This window comes from Melitaea cinxia, chromosome 12 (genome assembly GCF_905220565.1).
Source record: "Melitaea cinxia chromosome 12, ilMelCinx1.1, whole genome shotgun sequence".
Taxonomy (NCBI): domain Eukaryota; kingdom Metazoa; phylum Arthropoda; class Insecta; order Lepidoptera; family Nymphalidae; genus Melitaea; species Melitaea cinxia.
This window is the reverse complement of record NC_059405.1, coordinates 2,688,578-2,708,432: the sequence shown is the minus strand read 5'-3', so window position 1 is coordinate 2,708,432 and position 19,855 is coordinate 2,688,578. Positions and strand designations below refer to the sequence as shown.

The 19,855-nt window shown below is 31.7% G+C and overlaps 2 protein-coding genes across 2 annotated transcripts; one reads left to right on the top strand and one right to left on the bottom strand.

The window, feature by feature from the left end:
- Window positions 1–2,671: 2,671 nt before the first annotated feature.
- On the top strand, window positions 2,672–7,386 carry LOC123658430 (serine/threonine-protein kinase PAK 3). The gene is made up of 2 exons (XM_045593854.1): window positions 2,672–3,546; window positions 6,555–7,386. The coding sequence occupies exons 1-2, from the start codon at window positions 2,844–2,846 to the stop codon at window positions 7,346–7,348; spliced, it is 1,497 nt and encodes a 498-aa protein (XP_045449810.1). The 5' UTR covers window positions 2,672–2,843; the 3' UTR covers window positions 7,349–7,386.
- A 3,284-nt stretch (window positions 7,387–10,670) lies between these two features.
- On the bottom strand, window positions 10,671–19,411 carry LOC123658646 (methionine synthase reductase-like). Its single transcript, XM_045594010.1, has 5 exons — window positions 19,298–19,411; window positions 18,166–18,312; window positions 12,726–12,962; window positions 11,436–12,134; window positions 10,671–10,930 (listed from the first exon to the last, which is right to left on the bottom strand). Exons 1-5 carry the CDS (start codon window positions 19,409–19,411, stop codon window positions 10,715–10,717), a joined length of 1,413 nt encoding a protein of 470 aa, XP_045449966.1. The 3' UTR covers window positions 10,671–10,714.
- Between the last annotated feature and the right edge of the window lie 444 nt (window positions 19,412–19,855).

The following is a 19,855-nucleotide window of genomic DNA, read 5'->3' as shown; positions in this document are numbered from 1 at the left end:
CGAATCAGAATTAACTTCAACGAAGTAGTTCCAAATACAACCTGATTTAGGTTTCATTGTCCAACACAAAAACAGATCACTTTTATTGACAATAAGCCGCAAAAATCAAAACAAATATCTATAACCTATCGTGTGTTTAACAAATTAACAACAAGTGAAAAAATAATTGACGATAGAGTGCACGTAGTGGGCGTCGGGAGGATCCCCGCGCGCCATGTATGAAACAGTTCATAACACACACAGGCCGCCGCCGCCGCTATGTCATGCTTCGACCGCCGATTTAACCTTCGGTTTAAAAGGGTCGGAGCCGAAGCCGGAACCGAAAGTGTAATAATAATCGGAAGTTCCGACTTAACGGAATCGAAGCTCCGTAACATCCCTGCGTCAAATGTCTTTTCTATGCTGATGACCAAGTATTACTTGCGTCTTCGGCCGAGCAGTTGCAGGAGATGGTAACTGCTATGAGTGAAGCTTTTGTAAGAAAGGGAATGAAGATGAATGTAAAGAAGACGAAAGTGATGGTGTTTGAAAGAGATGAGGCAGTTACAGAATGCAATATCGTGATTGGAGATGAACAAATTGAACAGGTGAATTAGTTAGTGTATTTGGGTTCAAAGTTTACAAGTGATGGAAAGTGTGAGAGTGATATTGAAAGAAGAGTGAATGCAGAAAACAGGGTGAATGGGGCTTTGCACTCCTTTATGAGCAGTCGGAGGGTGTCTAACAAGGCTCGTTTGGCTGTGCATGAGGGGGTGTTGGTTCCGACACTCACGTATGGAAGTGGAAGTTGGGTATGACAGAAGAACCATGAAAGCAGAATAAATGCAGTTGAGATGAGAGCGTTAAGAAGTATGATAGGAGTTAAACTGGGTGACAGGATAAGAAATAGTGAGATAAGGAAACGTTGTGCTTTGAAAGATGTAGTGACAAAAATTGAGAAAGGTATGCTCAGATGGTTTGGCCTTGTCGAGAAAATGAGTGAAGAACGCTTCGTGCTTACGCTTACACTTCAGCCTGTAATATCCCACTACTGGGCATAGGCCTCTTTCCCCATGTAGGAGAAGGATCAGAGCTTTATCCACCATGCTGCTCCAATGCGGGTTGGCGGATATATTCCCTACTGTGAGTAACGATCGCTACAGGTGTACATGATAACAACCAGGACCGACGACTTAACGTGCTCTCCGAGGCACGGTGGGGAGACCCACAAGGACTGCACAAACACCCAGACCACGGCAAACACCTGTATGGTCAATACAAATGTTTGTCATGTGCGGGGACCGAACCCGCAACTGCCAGCGCAACAGGTACAATCCATGGCTGTAACCGTTGCGCCAACGTGGCGTGAAGAACGATTGACGAAAAAAGTGTATAAGACGAGTGTGAATGGAAGTGTTTGGAAGGGGTAGACCTAGGCGGACGTTCCGAGACCAAATAAGGGACGTCTTGAAAAAAGGCCAGATCAAGAGTACCTTAAACCGAAGAACATGTATGAAGGGAATAATGTAAGTGGACGAAGCGAAAGAAGTATATAAGTATCGTAGCAAGTGGAAAGAAGTGGTCACTGCCTACCCCTACGGGATTATATGTATGTATGTATGTATGTATGTTTTTTCAATTAGTTTGCCTCAGAAGTTTCTGACATGTGTACTTTGTACGCACGCAATTTTTTTTTATATTAAGTTTTTGTCATCTGGAAGTATCATTACTCTTCTCAGTAAAAAGCCAGAGCCAGGTAGCCAGAGGGCTTCTAAAAATATCATATTTTTATATTGGTTTCAGTAAAATTTAACTTAATCGTGCCGGTATTAGACTCGAAAATAGTAGTAGTTGAAGTAGTACTCAGTAGGTGCTTAGGTACCCATTATGTAGGTATAGAAAGCTGTGTTGTTTATTATATGATTCATATAATTGATTTTATCTACATATAAGAAAATAATATTTTATAAAAATTTTGTCTATCCGTCTGTTTGTTCCGGCTAATCTCTGAAACGGCTGGACCGATTTTGATGGGACTTTCACTGGTAACATTAGCTACTTTTATTTTAGAAATTTATTTATATTATGACTATGCGAACTGAACAATAACTTTTTTGTCAAATTCCACGCGGACGAAGTCGCGGGCACAGCTAGTTTTTTAATAACAAAACTTAACGCTATTATTTTTATGAATGTCAGTCCTTATCAATGCTATGTTATTATAGTGCAAATGGCTTAAAATGATTTTTCACTTGGTGTAAAATCTTGCTACAAACGTATATTTAATTTCTTTTGCCATTGAAAACTATTTATATCATACAATTTACTTGTTTAGGGGCAGCGGAGATTCTTCTTTACAACAGGAATGAATCATCTGAAATTCCTATTTAATATTATCAGCGAGTCAATATTGCCAACATTAGAACAGTATAACGTTCCATTCACATATGATAATAAACTTAGTGCTCTGTAAGTTTTATTTTAAAAGTAAATTTTATTATATTTCTGTTAGACATAACATTCAATTGTTTTAGTATTTATAATAGTGCTAAGAAGATATTATTTTCAATCTCGAACGTTAATTGAATTTATATTAAATTTATTTAAACACTATAGATTCTGCGTGTAACTATAACAATTCACTATTTATTCTGTATAGTGCCAAATAATTGACAGATGATAAAGTATATCTGATGTGATGTCTTTAGTTTTGTCCGTCCGTGATTAGCCACTCCTATCTCGGCAATACTTAATTAGTAATAATTTTATAAATTCTGAAGCGAGAAATGTAGTTTTGTGATCTCAAAAGTTATATTGTAAAAGGTTTATGGCTTAAGTATAACGAAACGCGTAAATAAATAACAATGACGGGACGCTCGGGCCGTGGTGTCTTTGGTAAGCTCTTTTCGAAGAAGCAGTCCATTAGAGACGAGAGAGTTCAGGAGATCGGTATGCCTACTAACGTGAAACAACATATACATGTGAGTATGAACTCTGAAACGGGAATGTTGGAAGGGTTACCCTCATCATGGCTACGACAGTTGAATGCCCAGATATCGCCGTCGGAACAAAAAGAGAATCCGAATGCGGCGATTCAGGCTGTAACGTTCCATAATTTTCATGTTTTGAAAAAAGAACAGGCAGAAAACGAGCCATGCAAGCCTATTGTTACAGAGGAAGCCATTACGAAAGAGGAATTGGAAATTAAAAAGTTCTTAGCAAATAAAAATGGACACCAAAGTCATGATTCAGATATTTCAATAGGACAAAGTAGTGAGGAAGACGTAGCACCCACAGACAACTTTTCGCAGAGGCAAACAATGCCTGCAGGAGTGACTAAAAATAATCTAAAGAAGAAAGATGCAATGATGGACCTAACTGCAATAGTTGAGGATTTAACATTGATTGGTGCCGAGCCAGAGGAAAGTCCCATTCTTAGAAAGAAAGAAATGATGAATGCTACGTTAACTGATGAAGAAATATATGATGAATTAAAAAGAATTTGTAATAAGGATGACCCTTATGAACGATTCGAAAGAATAAAACAAGTAGGCGCTGGTGCTTCAGGTAACATTCTTAATTGTTTTCCAATAACAACATTTATATATTTTTTGTTTTTTATGTTATGACTACATATGGGCAAAAACAAATTATGAGTCAACAAACATATCATTTAATAATATTTTCAAATTATAGTCATTTTCAAAAAGGTTACGTGATATACGAGCGCGTCTAAACAATTGAAATCTCACAATCATCTCTGTGAGACCTTGAATTAAATTATATGACGTCTAAATCTTAGCATGGAAGTAAAAAATCGTACGACACACATCTGAAGCTATTGTATGGTAATTGTAATGACCGACAATCAAAATTGCAAAATATACATTACCTTGGTTAATATAAAAATAATGTTAAAATATATATTAAACTTCTATTTTAGGTTTTTCTGAGGCATACCTTCTACTTTAATATATATATATATATATATATATATTTATATATATATATATATATATATATATATATATATATATATATATATATATATATTAAAGTAATTAAACATAGTCATACATACATACATAATTATAAAAACGTATATACTTTGATTGATTGATTGATTGATTTTCCACGGGCTGTTCTCCGCAACTCGACGTCTTAGTGCGACTATTTTGCGTGGTAGGCTGGAGGCCTCAAACGTATATACTTATAAATTACTTGATTATTCTTGAGTTTCAAGAAAATGTTTCCTAACAGTCTTTTTAAATGTTGCATGTGTTTGTACATGTCTAATATTCAAGGGCAAGGTATTCCAAAGCTGAGAGGCTTGAGCTGTAAAATTGTAATTGTTTTTATATCATCTGGTCTTGTATTTGTAACAAGAAAAAAAAAATTATATTACTATAAAAATATTCAAAATTTGAAGTATTTAACTACTATTTAATTAATATAATAATCAAGTAAATGCTTATTATATTAACTCTGTATTTAATTAAACTTATAAATAACTATTACACTTATAAATAATTATTCTCAGAACTAAAATAATTACCACATCGAACAGGTGATAAATGACAATTAAAAGTAATGTATCACATAACATTTAAGATAAGATGGAACAGAATATGTTATCATTAAAATCATATCGAAAGTAGCACTACACAGCACTTATCAGAAACTCAACTTTCATTGAATGATTCATGAATAGTTATAATTTACATCATATTTGAAATATTGAAAATGAAAAAGATAATAAAATATCTAGTACCAAAGAGTTACAAACAGTGATTCACTTCCTCAATTAGACACAATGTATTATAAGCCACATTTTAAAAATAAACAGTTCAAATTAAAATTGACTAGCTTTCTCCTGTGACTTTGACTGTACTACACTATTTCAGCTTTTCCCTGTTCTCTCCCATTATAATGTATGTTATAGAGTGATAATGTAACATTTACCTGGTGAAAGAATTTTTACAATTGGTTCAGTAACTTTTGAGTTTATCCATTACAAACATAACAACTAAATTTACTTGTGGAAAAGGTACATAGTACATAATAATTAGTTAATATAAATATATTGAATTTATTATTTAAATAGAGGCTAACAGGTATAAAATACATGGTCATAATATTAAAAAAAAAATACGATTTGAAAATCTATCCAAAAGTAAATCTAATTATAGTATGCATTAAATAAACATAATAAACAGTTCTAATATTTAAAATTTTCTAATGTCTATTTTATTAAATAATATAATGTAAAAAAAAATTGTAAATATATGTAACTAAAACTTCAATTTTTTTTTTTTTTCGTAATTTAAGATTTAGTACAAGACTTAGCACTTTAAGATAATGTATTATCTCAATTAATATTATGATTAATGTTTTTATTAATGTCTAATACACAATAAATCAATTTTTTACTATATAAATTGTTTTCTAACTGAATTATTTACTCATTCATTATTTATTTCTATACCAATAATAATGTCTGGGCGTTTGTGCTTGTGTATTGTGTGTGTTTCTGGATCTCCAAAACAGGATAAAATCATACTGGGGGCCATTGAGTTTAAAGTGTTTATTTATTTACTCGCACGGGTGCAATGCTTGTACTAAATATACTACAGAATGTCTTTATTTATAGTATGAAGCTAGCTTATAGCATGGTTATTAACATAATAACAACAACATTCAAATATGCGTCGTTAGATTACACGTTGTTACAGAATGCATTGAAGAAATAAAGGTTTACTGCTCGTTCACCGTAGGTGATAGCGTGATAATATGTAGCCTATATGTTGACCCGACTTCTTCATAATATTCGTGCCAAATTTGAAGTAAATCGATGCAGTACTTTTTGAATTTATCCCAGACATACATACAGACAAAAATTCTAAAAACTATATTTTTGGTCGATTGTAGATCACACCCCAAGTATTATTTTAAAAAAATATTCAATGTACAGTTTTGACTTTTCTACCATTTTATTATATGTATATAGTTTATTTATTTATATTATGCTTTGTTATACTAATATAACTATAATGAAAAGTTATGGAAAAAATAAAATAAGTAATAATTAAATAACTATAAATAAACAACAAATGTATGAAAAATGTATTATGTATAACAGAATTAATCACAGCATACGCAAACTTAATATAAATTGTCAAGTGCTATCATAAAATTTATACAATAGTAAGCAATTGTGCAATTTAACAGCAATTGTCGTAATCAAATGAAACCGAGTTGTAATCTTGCCCAAACACTCTTTGATGCAGATGTCTATATTTATTCATAACAATCTTAGAGGCCTGAAAAATATCTTAGACACTATATAGTGTGCTAAAAAAGTCTTTCTCTAATTCTTTATTTCACTTTATACAGATGTATAGATTTTAATATATGAAATATTGTTAGAATTTTGAATATGATGCATAGATAGCTTTGATAATATTAATATATATTAATAAAATAAAAATTAATAGGAAACAATTACGTTCTTTCCAAAAAAGTCATCATCCCAAATTCATATAAAATATTCTCATCTTCAAATTTCTTGCCTTCAGGTGTCGTCTTCATCGCCATTGACCGCAAAGATAACTCGAGTGTCGCGATCAAGGATATTGACCTAACGAAACAGTCTAAAAAAGATCTTATACTCAATGAAATAAACGTCTTAAAAGGCTTCAATCACAAAAATCTCGTCAACTTCCTTGATGCCTTCCTTTGTTACCATCACCTCTGGGTCGCGATGGAGTTACTCGATGGGGGATCTTTAACAGACGTAGTCACTGAAGTGGTTATGAAAGAGGGACAAATCGCAGCCGTTTGTCGCGAGACGTTACAAGCAATAGCATTCTTACATTCCAAAGGCACAATACACAGGGACATAAAGTCTGATAATGTTCTTCTTGGAATGGATGGAACGGTCAAAGTGACTGATTTTGGGTTCTGTGCCAATATCGTTGGGGATGAGAAACGGCAGACTATGGTAGGAACGCCATACTGGATGGCGCCCGAAGTCGTTACTCGAAAGCAATATGGAAAGAAAGTCGACGTTTGGTCGCTTGGCATAATGGCTATCGAAATGATAGAAGGAGAACCTCCATACATGAAAGAATCTCCACTAAGAGCATTATACTTGATCGCGGCCGTGGGTAGACCCAAGATACCAAGATGGGATAAATTGTCTCCGGAATTCCAAGATTTTCTGGATAAATGTTTGCAAGTCGATGCTGACGAAAGAGCCACAGCAGACGAGTTATTGGCTCATCCGTTCTTGAAATGTGCTATGGAGTTGAAAACACTAACGCCTCTCATAAAAGCAGCGCACAAGATCCTGCACAAAAACTTCGATTGAAAAAGTACTCGTGGATAATACGTTTTATTTAAAAAAGATTAAAACTTTTATTTTTCCTAAGGATAATAATTATAATGAGTGTATGGATAATACCTCGGTTGGAGTAAAAAATAAGTGCCAATATTAATATTAGAGCTTCGGGATAAAATTTTGGAAAAATTTACTTGGGTGTGATGAGTTTTTGTATATTTTTAAATGTACCAAGTCAATGCAATGTCGTTTGTACTATTGTGTAATATGAACAAATCGGGTTATAAATTGATAAATGCTAACATCGAAGATGAGAAGTTCTGATACTCGCAATATATGTATTGTGTTCAGTGTTCGTTATGAAAACGCTAGATATTCATTTTGGCAATACGCGAAGCGTTCGGCTTATCATTCTAATGTAGATACGGTTTTATCTGCTACTGATATAGATATACATAACATCACGCGCGAAGGCTCTATATGTACAATCCGACGCCATATTTTGTAAAGCTAGAACTTCGTTAAAGCTTGTCATAAATGCTTTAAAGTTACTTAAGAGTTATTATAAATTATTCTGTCCAAATAATTACGAATTTTGATACATAAGATATACACAAAAATTAGCTTCGAGGCCTACGTATCTCGTAAAATATTTACTATTTTATGTTTCCAGTAAACATAGTTCTATAGGCTCACATAAAACTTCTATTTTTAATCGCGTACAAAAATTAGTTTGAAAATTAAATAAAACTCACAGAGATAGCAGCGATATTTAATTTATTGTCACGTTATCAAAAGTACCTAAACAGAGTCAAATCTTTTCGTAATGTTAGCGTGGCAATGAAAAACAAAACTTAGACCGAAGGACTCTGATTAAAACGTAGATTTAAACAATAAGTATACTCTTATAAGAAATTATCTTTAGAACCATATTCATGATTCACTCAAGGTTTTAAGAATTACATTCCCCTTGCCCGGAAAATACTTATGACTTAAAACCTACGTGGGACGTCGACGCAACTGCGCAAAGGAAACAATATAAAATGTGCTTTAAGTTTATGTTTTAGGATTGAAAATCGCATAAACGTAACTCAAATAGTAAAATATCACTTCACAAAGATAACAAAGTAGAGATACGTCGGTCTTTAACTAAAACAGTTCCCTTTTGTATTTTAAAATATAGGTGCAGTTCCGTATATCGTTTTACCAAAAAGCTGTACATAGTCAGTTTAGTTAGTTTTATGAATAACATGTGGCATTTTATATTTTAAGGTGTTTTTTTGTTTAATCGATGGGTTCTAAGAACAAAATTGTATCAGGAGAAATTTTCTAACTCGGACCTAACTCTTTGTACCGAGTTAGAAGTCCTGTATAAATAAAGTAGTCAAAATTTATTCTCACTAAAGACAATTTATGTAAAATTACTGTTAAATCCGTTCGAAAACTTAAGAAGTTATAATATTGTATATATACGTACAAACAAAAAATAGTTTTCATACTATTTTTCCATAAGATTTTGTTCTTGAGACCTCTTGAAATGTGATTCCACGTCACATACTGTGCAAGATAAACTTTACCATTAACATTTCTTTAATTTCTTTCTATACACGAATTTTATATTCTATCTTTACATTCCCTACTTTTTTCGACGAATATTTCAAACGACCTGTAAACAATGTTTTAAACTGTGCTTCTAGTTTTAAGATTTAATTAAGACTGTAATGACATTATGCTCACATTCTTTATCTATGACTTGATTTATAATCTGTAATACTACAATAAAAATTGTATCAAACCTATAATAATATTACATTAGTTGTATTTATATTTTACTCTGTAATTAATTGTCCATGCTATATTACATAAAAAAATTATGCCAATAAAAAATACTAGGTTTTAAAATTAAATATTTTGTATTTTAGGCGCCAAATTGTTAATTGATTTATATTATTAAAAATTTTGTGCAATAGATTATAAAAGGATGATATCCTTTTGTACATTTTCTTTACTTTTAACCACAGTCTTATATACAGGTCAGGAAACTAAGCCCAATTTCAATAGTGAAAGATTAGTACTATAATGTTATAAGTTTTCTTTCGCGTTAATGCCGCTGTACTTCACTGCTGTTGGTGTGTGCGGTCACGTGGTGCGGTGCACACTGTGCACGCCGGTTGAGTGACGCTTCATTGTAATTGGTTATATTGAGTGACGTTTCATTGTAATTGGTTATGTTTTAAAACATAAATTCGTGACGTGTGATAGAAAAAACGACAGAATGCTATTCTGTCTTCGTTGCACAGCAAACCCATCGATTGTCATACCTAAAGGCCTTCCTCTGGCGGCTGAAAATATTAACCCAACGTACCCCCACCACTGTAGTTGCTTGATCTGTGTATAAGACCGTGCTTTAACATGATGTGATTATGTGTCAAAGAAAATAGCGGCCATCTTGTTTAGTTATTAAAATGATTATGAATTAACTATTATTTAATAGCAATATGAAAAAAAAAACCAAGATACTTTTGTTTTAGTATTATTTTTATTATTTTATATAGAAGCAGTCGCCATATGTGGAATAAGATCGTAGAAATTGTCAAATATTGACAGATAATAATGGAATTGGTGATTATACCATAATACCCTCCACCAAGAGTGCCTGCTTTAAATAATTAGTTGTATTAATAGTAGATTAAATGCATTTTGTCGCACAACGAAAAATTGTGTTATTGTATTGAAGCTAGATTGCTGTAGTCATAAGTTTATATACACCAATGACACTTTTTGAACATTTTATTACTAGAGATTTGCCTATTAAATTATTTTTGTAAAAGATTTGTGTTGTTTTGTCTTAAACCCCTATTATAACAAACACTTAACTCTATAATTTACAAAAAATAAATTAGATGTAGCTAATGGCTATGCTTCTGCATTGTACACAATGGACAGATAAATCGTAAACCATCCGCAACGAGATTTTATATAGCTAGTGCTTAACAAACACAGTCCGCCTAATGGGCAGCAGTTTGCCGAAGCCTATGGACGCCTGCAATATCAGTAGCATCACTAGGTCATTACTGACTGCCTAACATTATATTATGGAAACTTTGAGGAAACTATATAAAATGCTTACACACTTCCAAAAGATAGCAAAGAAACACAAATGACAATAAATGTATAGGAGCAGCCAAGCACTAATAAGAATCGTTTCTAAGATTCTGTAATACCGTGAAATAAATTTCCAACGGTTTATTTTAGTAAATTACTTCTTTACAACACTTTTTTTAATTTATGAGATGCGTAATACGAACAGAAAAAAAAACACCATAAGCAATCTAAAAATAAAACAAAAGTATTTTTGTAATAAATATATTTATTTACAATTTGCTACATATGAAATTAATTCCATATATCATTCAAATATCTCTTTTCCTTTTGCATATCAGATACATATTTGTCTGATTCCTCGTTACTTTTGTTTCCATATTTCACTAAACATTGTATAATAGCATCTTTCACTTGGGTCGCCATAGTTTTAGTGTTTCCACACACAAATACACAAGCACCTTGCATTATTAATTTTGTAGTTTCTTCGCCATTTTCTATTATAGCGTCCTGAAAAATATACACTTTTATTTCGAAATCTTCAATATTCATTGACAGTATTAATGTGGTGGAGTAGAGGACGACAGGTTTGGTTTTTGTGGCTGTTTATTTTAAAGTTGGTTAAATCAAACTAAAAAATTTAAGCTGATTTATAATTAATAATAATTGCATAAGTAAAAACTATTTAAATGACTTCAAAAAAGGAGGTCTCAATTCGACTGTTTTTTTTAATGTGTGTTACCTCAACTTTTGTACTACAACTGGGTATACCGATTTTTATGTTTTTTTTTTTAATCGAAAGCTTGTGCTTGTCATGTAGATCTTATTTAAATTTAATCAAATCTGACAAGTCCTTTTTGACTTATTCGTACTTATGCTTAGGTAATTAATTGATAAATTGAAGTCGGTAGTTTGCGAAGTAACACAATTTTTTAATTGAAATTTTGTTTTAAATCGATTAGTTAGTATCCTGTCAAAAAATATTTTAAACATTAAATATAAATGTAAAATATACCTGCACATAACGAAACTCTGTGTTTTCGCGTCTCGAGAATGCTGTACTTAATTTATTAATAACACCTTTTGAAATAAACTTTTTAAGCTCTTCTTCATAAATGAAATCAAGTTCAGGGTTTCGGCAGCCGAATAATAACCAAACGAAACCAAACTTTCCTTCCGAATCTTTCAATAATAAATGTTCCCTTTCTTCTAAAAATCCTATAAATGGAGAGACGCCTGTTCCCGGACCAATTAATATTAAAGGAGTTTCTGTATTTTCCGGTAAATTAAAGCCATTTAGATTCTTTCTCATATATATTGGAACTTCAATCGTTTTATTCTTTAGACTTAATTGCTCCATTTTATCTTCAATATCAGATTTCTGAAGAATAATCTCTTCTAACCAGCCAGTTGTCAGACCTTTTCTATTATTACCAATGTTCATTACGGAAAAACATATTTTTAAAAAGTTAGGATTATTGTATTTGCTATTTACAATAGAATATGGTCTGGGCAAGAGTCTCGGCAAATGTTCTAAAATAATTTCGATTGGAGGCATACAAGATTTGAATATTTTAAATAAATCAATCAGAGTAAGACTTTTGTTTAGGATATGTGTTGTGTATTCGGAAGATCCTTCTTTACTACTGAGATATTCCATAATTCGTTTTTCATATTCATTCTTAGTGTACCTTGATAGAGCGAGTAAAAATAACTGTAAGAATAAAATACAATACTGTTATATCCAAAACACTAGATCAATAATCACATGAAAATATTAAAAAAAGATAAATCTGCCACAGTAAATAGTATTTCATCAAATATTTAATAGGTCAATTATTTTTAATAACTTGAACAAACAAAGGGCTTTACAATTTAACTAAACTAAATTTTTCATAGACCCAATGCACTAATAATAAAATACAATAACGACTTAGAACAAAACTACATGAGTAAATTATTTTTAATTTCAGACTAATTTTTTATATAACTAGGTCGGCAAACAAGCATACATCTGATGGTAAGCGATTACCGTAGGCATAGCCTGTAGACACTTGCAACACTACAAGCATTGTAAGCGCGTTGGCGACCCCAATCCCTCCCGGAACTCTGGTTACCTTACTCACCACAGACTATTGGCAATAATGATAACCAATTTTGTGGTTTGAAATACCAATAATTATACTGTGGTATATAAAAATACTATTGTTCTTTATAAAATATAAATAATTATGCCTAAAACTAAAACAACAGCATAGATTTATATACATTAAAAATACAATGATTTCAATCGTTAATACTTTACCTTTTTCACAATTCCTCTAAGATCAACACAATTAGTGAGAACATGTCTTAGTGTTGACTTAACAGGTATATGTGGTGGAATCTTAACACCTTTTTGACTCTTGTCTATACTAAGATTGTAATTTAGATCCACAACATCTTTCAAGCCTAAATGGTTGATAATATCCATTACTTCTGATTTATTATTCCGGGGAATAATTCCTACTGTATCGCCAGGTCTGAAATCAAAGTTACTACCCTGAAAAAAATTCATTTAATGCAATAGATAAAAAGTTGTTCTATAATGTTATTAAAGAAATAAAAATACTTGAAATGCTGAGAAATTATTTTGAACATATTAACAAATATAAAAATAAATCGTAAAATGTGTTCGTAAGCATATAACTCAACAACGCCTGGATCAATTTTACAAATTCTTTTTTTTAAATGTTCGTTCAGGTCCAAGGATGGTTTTTACGGCGAGAAAAGTTCAAATAATTCCCGTGAAAACCATAAAAAAGGGCTTTTGTTTTTCCCATACAAACGTTATCTAACTAAAATGTAGAGTCAATTTGAACTTTATTGCTGTTCAATAAAGTTCACATTAAATAATATATTAGGGCGCATTTTACTTAAGTTATTAATGAATAAATTGATCTTATTTGTAGACGGCATTTTATTTAAATTTACATACAGTAAAAATGGTATTAACTAGCAATTGCACATTACTTACCCGCAACAAACGGGGGCGTTAACAATGGAAAATTCCCGTTTTTAAACTATCGACCCCAAATTTGGTACGAATCTCCTATATGTAATGTAGAAATGATCGGTGAGCGGATTTTAGGTTAACTCATGCCCAATAAGGATTACAGGAGTGGGCGTTAACAATGAAAATTTTAAATGTATGTAATTCCGAAAGTAGTGAACCAATTTTTATCAAATTTTTTAAGCATCTGTAATTTGGTCCAACTTGGGAGATAGGGTAGTTTTTATCTGGACCCGGTAGGTGGCGCTGAGGCTGGCATGAGTTTATTTTTTGCGCAATAAGTAGCATTAAATTTTTATACATATTTAAGCCTTAATTTTTATTATTTAAAATTCTGTAAAAACACAGATCGGCAAAAAATTTAAAACCCGGGAGCAGTAAAGTGATGACTTCTGATTTCAAATCTGTTTGTATAGTAGTATAGTAACACGCCTAGTTTTCGAGATACTTCCATTGAAATGAAGACCATAATTGACCGTTTAAAATATGTATTTATTTTGGACAAATAAAAAATATTACCTATACAGGTATTACGTATTCAATATTTGAAATGTTAATTTAACTTATGAATTACACAATTAATATAAATAAATAAATAAGAGTTATTTGGTATATAAAGTAATATATTTTAATGACATGTTGCATACAAGTTCTTGGTATGATGAAAGCAGTTCTTGTATCATGTCTTCGTAATTTTTAAATTATCACATATACTTTTAAAAGTTACCTATGCTTTTTTCTTTATTTCCCAACTTAGATTTGATTGCCGATATTAGATTTGAATAATGGTTTTATAAGGACATCACTTATTTGACAACCAATAACTTTAATTTGGCCACACAATATGGAAAATTAGTTTTTAGATGCTTAAATGCTTCTCCATCCCTGTTCATTGTTTTCATGCATGAATAGGTCAGTCTTTTTTATTATAGGTGTTAATATTCTGCGATTTAAGCTACAAAATCACCACAATTAAAAAAAAATGTTTGATAAATTTTTACATGTACGTGGTATTATTGTCTTTAACTTATTCAGTCTTCATAGTAATTTTTTATACACAATAAATAGTATAAAATGGTTATTTGTTCAATAAAAACAATGTAATTAAAACTAACTTACCAAAAACAACGAAAACAAACAAATTAACTCTTTTGTTTTTATTATAACTTTGTCCACACACAAATTAGTAATAAACAACAACTTGCTATCTCTTTCTAACACCGAAGTAAATACAAAACTCAATGACATTCATGCAAAAACATTAACGAATACCATTGCCTGTATTGAAATACGACTAATTTTAGTAAAATCCAAAAATGCTCATTGCACCAAAATTTGACGTGCTGTATAAGCTACGAGTATTTGGATTTACCGTGTCCATACATATCGCGTTCATGTAAACAGATTTTTGCTCTTATTTTGATACTGACCAGTGTTATTAATAAAACTAAATATGCATAAAGTCAAAACTAAGAATTTAAAATAATATTGAAAATTACAAATGAAGAATATATAGCACTATAGAGTAGGGATGCTCGATGAACATCGATTTTCGATGATCATCGATGTTGAAAGCAAAAACATCGCTGTTTTAACATCGATATTGCTATACGAAAAATATCGTAACATCGATGTTAACGGCATCTGTCATCGATGTTAACTCACGGCCTCACGCACGACACGACCAATGCAACTTACGAAGTTACGAAACAAAATATGTCTTTTATGAACGCATCCACAACACAAATCAAGTTTATTTTGAACTTTGAACGCGTATTCATTCATTCAGGGCGCACCGGTCGTTCAAAAGGAACGACCGGTGATTCGTCGTACATTCTTCGTCGTCTCCTCGCTCGCTCTCTCTCACTCCCCTGACCCCTCCCATTCGTTTATTGATAAAAAAATTTGTTGTGCGTGCGTCGGCTGTTTTAATTTACTCATTTGATAGTATTCTATTATTGTGCATATAATATTACGTGAAATACAACAATATGTAAGTATTTATTGATTGACTTCTAAATATTGAATTCATCTGTTTGCTTTCTGTGCATGCTAAACGAAATTGTTATTTTTTAAGGTTATGAATGCTGTATATGAGATAAAGAGAGCATAGAGCAAAACAATTATCGTTTTCTTTCGCGCAAAATTTGAATGTCTCGGGCCATAGACAATTTATCTCTTTTTTTACGGCTGTGGTGTGGATTCTTACTGTTTTGCTTGCATTGAAAATAGTATATTAAGGTGACAGAACATTTTATTTTGTGTATTTTCTATGAATATTTTTGCATGTTCTGGTTATTTCGAGTTCGTGTCTGAATTTTATTTAAATTTCATTGTTTGTTTTCAGGAATACAGGAACAGAATTAAAAATGCCGCCAAAAAGTCGCTTTTGGGAATTTTTTGAAAGACTTGAAAATAATGAAGCCAGATGTCGGTCTTGCCATAAAATCATAAAAACTTGTGGCAACACCACAAATCTTAAGTTGCACATTGAAAAAATGCATAGTTCATTATTAGGAAAAAATAGCAACGAGGAGAACACAGTTCATAAAACAGGCGCCAAGAGATCATTTAAGGAGACATTCGTAAAACCTGTAATGCCAACTGCTTCTACTTCTGCTGAGATAATCGCACCTGTCTCTGCTTTACATGAAAATAGTTCAGTTGATTCTGATTGTAGTTTTAATGCAAGTGACATAAGTGCATCGTCTATTCGCACAAAAATATTTCAGCCGACATTAAATCAGAGTTTCAGGAGCATATCTGAATTTTCTGAAAATGGAGCTAAAGGAATTCGCCTTACAAATGCTATCTTGTTTATGATTTGCAAAGATTCACAGCCGTTCCAAATGGTTGAAAATGAAGGATTTCTAAACTTAATGAAAACAGCTGCACCTCTGTATAAAGTCCCATCCAGGCATACTTTCAAGAAAATGCTAGAGAACCGATATGAAGTTACACAGAATCTTTTTAAAAATAAAATCAAAGGCCTACGTAGTAATATTACCCTGACAACCGACATATGGACGGATACCATGCAGACTAGGAGTTTTCTTGGTGTCACTATACACTTTTATGACGAAGAACGTATGGCAATGGCATCAGTCTCTCTAGGAGTTTATGAGTTAGCCGAATCACATACTGCTGAATACATTGGAAGAATGCTGTTGCAGACATGTCATGAATGGTGTATAGATCCAGAAAAAGTATCCGCTGTGGTAACTGATGGAGGAGCAAATGTTGTTAAAGCTGTAGATATCTCATTTGGAAAAAAATGCCATATTATTTGCTTTGCTCACTTAATTAATTTGGTAGCTCAAAAATCAATCGCAAAAACAAAGGAATTGCCAGAATTAATTGGATCTGTCAAAAGGATTGTCACTTGGTTTAAGCATAGTGTAGTGGCGAGTGATGAATTACGAAAGCATTCTTAATACAAGAAGTCAGCACTCGCTGGAATTCCACTTTTTATATGGTGGAAAGATTTTTAGAACTGCGACCAATAATTAATCAAATTGTTAATTGCCATACAAGTGCTCCTCCAATGATAACTGCAAAAGGTATTGAAGAGTTGACTGAAATTTTTGAAGTTTTACGCCCTATAGAAGTTGCTACTAAAGAAATCTGTGGAGAAGACTACGTTACCAGCAGCAAAGTTATTCCCATAACACGAATGCTAAACTTAAAAATGAGCAACATTAAAACAAACAGTTCTATGGGTCAGGATCTTAAGCCGAACATAATGACTGAAATCAGTAAACGCTTGTTACCCTCGGAACATGTTCAAATACTTGCTTTATCTACATTGCTAGACCCAAGGTTCAAAAATATTCACTTTCAAGACCGCGTAGCATGTTCGAAAGCAATCAAATTAGTCAAAGAATTACTAACTACTACAACGGAAGCAGAAGTAATTGAAGAAGTTATGAGTGGTTCGCCAGATCCAACAGAAGAATTTAATTTGTGGAACGAACATTATAAACTTGTAAATGTCAAAAACTCTACGCCTTCCCCTCATGATCACGAAATGCCTTCCGAGTTAAGCTACTTTTTGAAAAATACAGTATCTGATCTTAAACAAGATCCTATCCAAGTTTGGAATAATGTCATCGGTTCCACTTACCCGAAATTAAAAATAATAGCGCTGAAATATTTGAGTACTATCGCGACATCAACGCCATCCGAAAGACTGTTTTCAAAAGCTGGCTCTACTCTTTATCAACAAAGAAATAGATTAAAAGGTTCTTCTTTATCAAAATTACTCTTCCTGCAGTCAATTGATAAAAAATATTGGAATATGTAATCATTTGATCTCTTTCTTAATAAATTCCGAACTTTTACACTGTGTTTTATTTTTTTGTCAGTTATTATTGCATAAATCATCGATGATATCCAACATCGATGTTCAGTTTTCGATAAATATCGAATATCGATGTCGGGCTTTTTTTTTTTCGATTATGACATCGATGTCAACATCGATGTTTTTCGAATATCGATCATCCCTACTATAGAGTACAATTCTAACAACACAAAAAATATAATTTCCCTAAAAAACTAGGTTTGGTTTTATGCATAGGTGGCCTTGATTCATGCTTAAAATATTAATCAAAATATAATTATCTATTTGCAGTTAACTAAATGACAGTTACATTCAAACATACTTAAAAATGAAATTGAAAAAAAAACAACTTACTTCAATATTAAATGAAACTTCATATACAGCTTTGCAATTATCATCGTCGGCAGTCAAACGTCTCCATTTCTTGATTGAAGCTAGAAATATTTCTGAGGCTGCAAATGGTAATGGTGGTTCTGAGCCATTGTATACTATATTTCCATCCTGAAATTATAAAAATACTCAATAAGAACTAATCAAATAAAATTAATAAAGACTGGTTGGTAACAACAGTTGTAGTGTCCCCTGGTCTCGGGGTTGTGGGTTTAATTCTCACCTGAATCTATCTAATCTATATAAATATATGAATTTATTAGCTGACTAAGACAAAGCCAAAAGGAGGGTTATAAGTTGAACAGTCTATATTTGTATGTACGTATGTACATCAGTTCCCTCATATCTCCAGAACATTATCATTAAGCGTCACAGCGAACGTATCATTAGAACCGTCTTAAGTGTCTGCTAGTTATAGGCTATATGGAGTCACACTATATTGAACGTGGCGCCCTCTAAAGGACATAAAGTAACATACTAAAATTTTCATGTCATAGTCGATTTTAGTTTTTAACTTTCATTATTATTTGTTTATAATAGTCTTTTATAATTTGTTTATAACAGTCTTTACCTATAACACAAGGATAAGTTTATCCTGAAGCTTGTCTTTAGAACAGACAACTATGTGTGTTTGGTGAAAATACATAAACAAATGTAAAAGTATGTTTCAATTCATAGTAATATAAAATGTCTAAGATAAATTATGAAAGAATTAAACAGGATCTTTCTAAAATAAAAAAATATAAGAAGTTAAAAGTAAATATTCCACTAAAATTTTAAGAAATCTCTGTTATCTATATATAAATCTCTGTTAACCCTTATAATCCTTAAAGGTTTTAATTCTAACTGTATAGTATACAATGTTTCATATCATGCCTGAGAAATGTGACTTTCTTAGACAATTATGAAAATAATAAACCTGATCGTTTCTGATTTTACAAAATAAAAACAAATCCACGTATCAATAGTAGTATAGAATTTAAATAATTTTAAAAAATCTTAATAGTTTTACATATTTTAGACTTTCTGTATTGGCAAAGTATATTATTGTAGCTGCAAAAAATTTCATAATATTAATAAAATAAAATAAACTTACATGCGAACTCTCGAATTCTATTTTCATCGATTTCTCCTTACATTTTGGTAAACTGAGTAATTTAGTTTCATCCAAAGAATTGATTATATCTTGAATTTTTTGCATTACAACCATTATAAAAGGATTAAAATATGAGGTAATAAAAATATATATGTATAATTTATTTTGTGGAAGATAATATTAATCAAATACTTTACACTATGTTCGTAATCGTAAAAACTATTTTTAATTTCACGTGTTTCTGATTCATAAATTTTGCGAGGAAGTCTAGGTGTGACATCTGACGTGAGAATGACAACATTGACAACTATAGATTTATATGTCATAATCAAAACTATGACATTAGTTGCATTGCCAGTATATTTTTATCTCTAAGAATAAAATATTATTTAGACTAAACTAACATTTATATTAAAACTGAAAAATAATGACGGGCCACAAGGTCAACAAAATTTGGAATTACTAAAGTTGTTGATAAGCCTTAAATACATTGGTACTGGTTTCAAGTCTCGAAATCATTCATGCAAGTTCATTATCTGCCTGTAAAAAGATTATGCT